The sequence below is a fragment of the Solanum lycopersicum genome, chromosome 8 (genome assembly GCF_036512215.1).
Source record: "Solanum lycopersicum chromosome 8, SLM_r2.1".
NCBI classification, from domain to species: domain Eukaryota; kingdom Viridiplantae; phylum Streptophyta; class Magnoliopsida; order Solanales; family Solanaceae; genus Solanum; species Solanum lycopersicum.
In genome coordinates, this window is record NC_090807.1 from 57,100,262 (window position 1) to 57,106,261 (window position 6,000).

At 31.2% G+C, this 6,000-nt stretch overlaps 1 protein-coding gene across 1 annotated transcript; it reads left to right on the plus strand.

The window, feature by feature from the left end:
• Positions 1 to 3,896: 3,896 nt before the first annotated feature.
• On the plus strand, positions 3,897 to 5,651 carry LOC101258882 (protein JINGUBANG-like). The gene has a single exon (XM_010326800.4). It carries the CDS (start codon positions 3,931 to 3,933, stop codon positions 5,371 to 5,373), a length of 1,443 nt encoding a protein of 480 aa, XP_010325102.1. The 5' UTR covers positions 3,897 to 3,930; the 3' UTR covers positions 5,374 to 5,651.
• Positions 5,652 to 6,000: the final 349 nt, after the last annotated feature.

Below are 6,000 nucleotides of genomic sequence, written 5' to 3' on the forward strand. Positions count from 1 at the left end.
GGGGAAATGGGAAATGTAGTAAATACGAAAGTAGAGGCTTACTTGAGGGATTTGTTTGCGATATATGTAAGTAAGTATGGAAAAGGTTCCAAAAGTCAACCATCTTCATCTGACTCATCTGATTCTTCTGCTTGTGGTATGTCTCAAAATGCGTCCAAAAATTCTTTGAGAACTAAGTTGCACATGAAGAAACAAAATAGTGATTCAGGAAGTTTAGGTGTTAAATCTGAGTTATATAAATATCTTCTTAAAGACCAAGAACCTAAATTTGGAGATTTTGATATTTTGAGTTGGTGGAAAGTTAATTCTCCTAGATTTTCTGTACTTTCACAGTTGACTCGAGATGTATTGGTTATTCCTATGTCGAGTGTGGCATCGGAATGTGCATTTAGCACTGGTGGTCGAATTCTAGATCCATTTAGAAGTTCATTGACTCCCAAATGTGTGCAATGTCTTATTTGTGTCCAAGATTGGCTTAGACAAGAAACCAAGCCTATTTGTTTTGAAGAAAGTTTGGAGTTTCTTGAAAAAAATTGAACTTGGTAAGACTTTTTATTTTTTATTTATTTTTGGAAAAAATAAAATACTTATTGTGTTGTATCTTGTATGACATGTTTCTTTTTCTTAATTATAGAGATGACAAATAGTGGAAGAAACTCTTCCATTGTTGATCTATGATTGACTCGCAAGCGGTGAATTTAATACATCATTTATTTAATCATATCATTTTTTAATCTTAAAAGTAGTATTCTAATTTCTAATATTTGATTTTATCTTAAAAGGTCCAAGGATCAAGACAATGAAGAAATAATTTTGTTCGCACGTGACACTTGAAAGTTGAAAGCGATCTCATGGAAGAAAATCAAGAAACTCATTATTGTTGTTTGTTATTGTTAACATTTGAATTGAAAGTAATCTCATGGAAGAAGACAAGAAGTTTAAAATACATTGTTTGCTGTTTATTATTGTTTATTATGAGCTCATGAAAGACTTTATTGTTACTTGTTAGATTGTTATTATGATGAATTTGTGAAGACATTAACTACAAATCTACAATGCAACTTTTGTTTTAGTGTCATTGTTAATTAAAAATTATGTGTTTTAGTGACATTGTGAATTTAAAATTTGTGGTGTTAATGCCTAATGGCATATTGACATATTGATATTTCGTAGTAAATTAGTAATGCACTTCTTTGATGTATTGTCTATTTTTACTTTTTAGCCCATTAAGTTGAAAAATCAAACAAAAAATTGTAAAGTTTAAAATTTTAAAAAGCCCACTAAGCAGGCCCATTAAAAAGCCGACATAAAAAACCGAACCGAATTAATAAAAATCGAACCGAATTAACAAAAACTGAACCGAAGCGAAATATTTCAGTTTGATATTCGGTACACAATTTACAAGAACTGAAAAAAAACCGAAACCGAATCGAAATATCGAATGTCCACCCCTATAATAAAGCGATTGAGTATCCACTTCATTTAAAATAATTTTACAAACATTAGCGATGTACATTCTGATAATTAGCCTCCTAAGGACATTGTTCGGTGTGGATTATAATTTTTGAATTAATTTATTCCAGTTTCTAAATGAGATAAAATTTCAGTAAGTTTGAGGTATAAACTTATCATGAGATTAGTTATATCTTTAATTAAAAAAAAATCTAAATTTGATATATTTGAATATCCTATCGTACCCCATATGAATCGAAGTATATATCAAGATTGTCAGTGTCATCAATAATTGTCAATGACAACTGTAGCACCTTTAATGTAATTCAATCGTTTTCAACTACTTGTTCTTGTGTATATACAAGCAACAACGCAATGGACTATCTATCCATTATACCAAGAACAAACTGAGGTACCAATTAAGAGTAATCTAGAAAAAAAGAATATTGAAATTTCTCCATCCAAAGTCCTCACAGAAAATAATTATGTATGATAACATATGGAAACTCCTATTTGAATTTTGATTGAAAAAATCTCAGACATGGTCATTGTCCTGAACCATATTTGTATAAAAAATACATGTACTACTAGGATCTAGCTCTAGCTCTTTATTTCTAATTAAATTTTTTTAATTCCCACCATAATATGGTTCAAAATTATTAATAAGAAGCATACTCTAGCTAGCTATACACATTTAATTCTAGGGTTATGTTTCATTTCACGTGCACATGGACAGTTTAATTTATGGAAATTGAAGTTCACTAATGGAGTAGTATTTGGTTGGTAAATAATAAACTTGAATAAATGCGATCGACTACATTTAATTTATTAGCAATGGTTCAGTGTAACAACCAATCTCTTTATAGTATACATTGTCTAGTTAAAGCCAGCAAGAACTCGTTGGGTAATTGACATTAGACTATGAAAATAGGTATTGTAAAAATCACGAGAGATTAGAATTCAAAATTTAGTATTCATATATATATGACTGAAGTTAAAAGAGTGTCGAGTATTCATATAAAATCCAAAATTATGCTTTAAATATAGGGAAAATGCATAAATACTCTCAATTTCTGCCCAAAATCTCAAAGACACGGTACTTATATTATATTAAGGTCTTATTACCCCTGAACTTATTTTATATATAATTTTCTATCCCTTTCCGGCCTACATGACACTATCTTATGGGCCAATGTGTGTTGACATTTTTTTTCCAAGCTAGTCCCACGTAGGCCGAAAAGTTCTCTTAATATTTTTATTAAAGTATAAGAGACTTTTGAATAACCAAAATGAGCATATAATATGCAGAAAATCTGCAATTCAAAATAGCTAAAATATCCCAAACAACAAAAACAACTTATTAATAAAAGTTTACATTTTAAATTCATTCTAAACCTAAATTCCTTATTTAGCTACAAATTACTACAATAACTAAAGTAACTTTTAACAAATGCCCAATAAAATTGTGGAGGTATGCCAAAATTAACTTTGACAACAAAAAATTAATAAGTGAAAATGAGGAGGGGAGGAGATTTGCCTATTTCAGCACAACACCTCTGGTAAAGGTTACATTCACCAAAATAGGAGAAAAAGAAGTGTTCCTAATGACACCCTGTTGCAAGCTTGAATTAGTATTTATAATCAACATTATATTTATAATATAATATATAATATAATCTATGCATCTTCTCTATAGATATTTAATTTATTGTCTCTCATAGGTACATTTTTAGGTGAATAATTTAGTATTCGCTTAATGGTGCCTACTTCTACGTCCCCAACTAACCACAATTGTAGGCAGGCCTATGTCTTAATGCCTATATCAATACTCAACCAAACGCCAAATTAAATTAAAGTATAACCGAAGAATTTTAGTAGCTTCATTATTGATTGACTAATTGAACTTTCACAATTTTCAATTTTTTGATGAGAGTTTGATTTCCTTATAATCCCCTCTAAGCCGCCTCTATGCATAAGATGGACCCCAACCTATTTTTTAGTTATAATAAAATTATTATCGTTTTTTAAAAATTAAAAAATTTGTACTGCATCGTTTTATTTTATTTGTTTTAGTTTGTTTCGGAAAAGAAGGTATATTTTGTTAATTTTTTAATTTTAACTTTTCACGTGACATTTTAATACTGCAAGATTGAATGACATCTTGGTGTACTATCCGTTTCTTTAGTTTAAGACTAGATAATTAGAAAAATTAAATGTTTTTTTTTTAAAAAAAAAAAAACTTTGCATCTCAAAACTAATTTCAAATATATTAACAACTATGCATCTTTAAAAACTAGAAGAATATCATGTTAAAATTTTAATTTATTTTGACTTTAGGTCACTGATGTGCTTGAGCCACTCCGGAACCCTTTCCCACCCCCACCCTCACCTCCAAAATAATTAAAGTACAACTCCCTCCCTTTATATATACATTAACAAGTTCAATCCTTTTGTTGCACTACACTTGTCTAGACTACCATGGAGTACTATGGGAAGAGAAGCCTCCATAGCTACTTTGATAAAGAAAGAAGATCAATACAATCTCCTCCTCGTCTCTCCTTCAATTCTCATCTAAAATTATCCGAAAATCATCATGAAGTTGATCATCATCTTTATAGTCCTTCAAGATCTTCAAATGCTAGTGCAGCCACTATGTATTCCTTAATGCCACCTCCTAGCCCTGATTCTCCATGGACACTTTCCCCTTTACAAACACCCTCTCCTTCTCTCCTCTACCATTGCATCGCGTCCCTTCATCGCCATGAAGGGACCATCTACTCCATCGCGGTTGCAAAAGGCATTGTCTTCACTGGCTCAGAGAGTAGTCGAATTCGTGCATGGAGACAACCGGATTGTATAGAAAGAGGATACCTTAAAGCAAGTTGTGGTGATGTTAGGTCCATTTTAGTGTATGGTAACATGTTATTTACGTCACATAAAGATCATAAAGTTAGGATATGGAATGTGACAGTGACTGATAATTTTCGAGGCAAGAAAATCACAACTTTACCTAAGTCTAGTTATTATTATTCATTTCTCAAATTTTCTAGGTCAAGTAATAATAATAAAAATAATAATAATCAGCACAAGGATTGTATTTCTTGCATGGCTTATTACCATGCAGAAGGGCTATTGTATACTGGATCATGGGATAAAAGTGTTAAAGCATGGAGAATCTCCGATAATCGATGTGTTGATACGTTCATAGCTCATGAAGATAATGTGAACTCAATAGTTGTAAATCAAGAAGATGGTTGTGTTTTCACATGTTCATCTGATGGTTCAATCAAAATATGGAGGAGAGTATATGGACAAAACTCTCATACTCTAACAATGACATTAAAATTCCAGCCATCGCCAATCAACGCGTTAGCCCTAAGTAGTAACACATCAAATGCAACTTGTTTTCTCTACTCCGGATCCTCAGATGGATTCATAAACTTTTGGGAAAAGGAGAAGAGTTCGGGGAGGTTTAATCACGGAGGGTTCTTGCAAGGTCATAGGTTTTCAGTACTATGTTTGGTAGCAATTGAGAAATTAATATTCAGTGGCTCAGAGGATACGACGATTAGGGTTTGGAGGAGAGAAGAAGGGAGTTGTTTTCATGAATGTTTAGCTGTGTTAGATGCTCATAGAGGGCCAGTTAAGTGTTTGGCTGCAACATTGGAGATTGACAAAGTTGTAATGGGATTTTTGGTTTATAGTGCTAGTTTGGACCAAACTTTTAAGGTTTGGAGGATTAAGGTTTTGCCTGATCATCATGATGAGAAAGTGGTTAATATTATTTCATCATCAGAGGAAAATATTGAGCACCTAAGTGAAATTAATAGAATGAAGATGACTACGGAATATGAGTTAAATCCTGTTTTATCTCCTTCGTGGGTCGAGAAAAAACTACAAGGAAGTCATCATTTTCATTAAGGGGTTTCGTTAAATATACATGAGTTTATAGTAATACTTTCAAGTTGATTGATGTGTATATTATTTTGTATTCATGAATTCAACGATGTCTCAAAAGATTTCATTATAAGGTATAGTATACTTGAAGTATTTATAAGAGTAGTATTGATTTTTCATATTTAAAATTCAAAATCTATGTAATGATATGTCCAAAGAAATCTTTGCTGCTAGTAGGACAATTTTCATACTCTTCCTCTCTCTAATTTTATAAATGACATTTAGTTGTGTCTTATGAGAAATATTTTTCATAACGAATTACTTAAATATGTTTATTATGCCAAAAATGTCATTTTAATCTTATGTTAGTCTTTAGAAGAACTTGTACTACTCTTCGTACATATAACTTACACAAATATCATTAGTCTAAGAGCTAATAACATAGATACATGTGTCCGTTTATAAAATTAAAAATAATCTTACTAGATATTGAACTTTCATATATACATGTATGTTTAGATTCATGTATCTCGAATATATGTGATCAAAATTAGGTGTAATTTGTTTTAGATATACTCTATCTAAGTAAATTCACATGTATCTGACTCTCTCGTTTGCCTCTCTCCTCTATCACTTGTCTCTCTGTATAAC

Coding starts and splice junctions, on each gene's coding strand:
- LOC101258882 (XM_010326800.4), top strand. CDS start 3,931: ATGGAGTACTATGGGAAGAGAAGCCTCCATAGCTACTTTGATAAAGAA.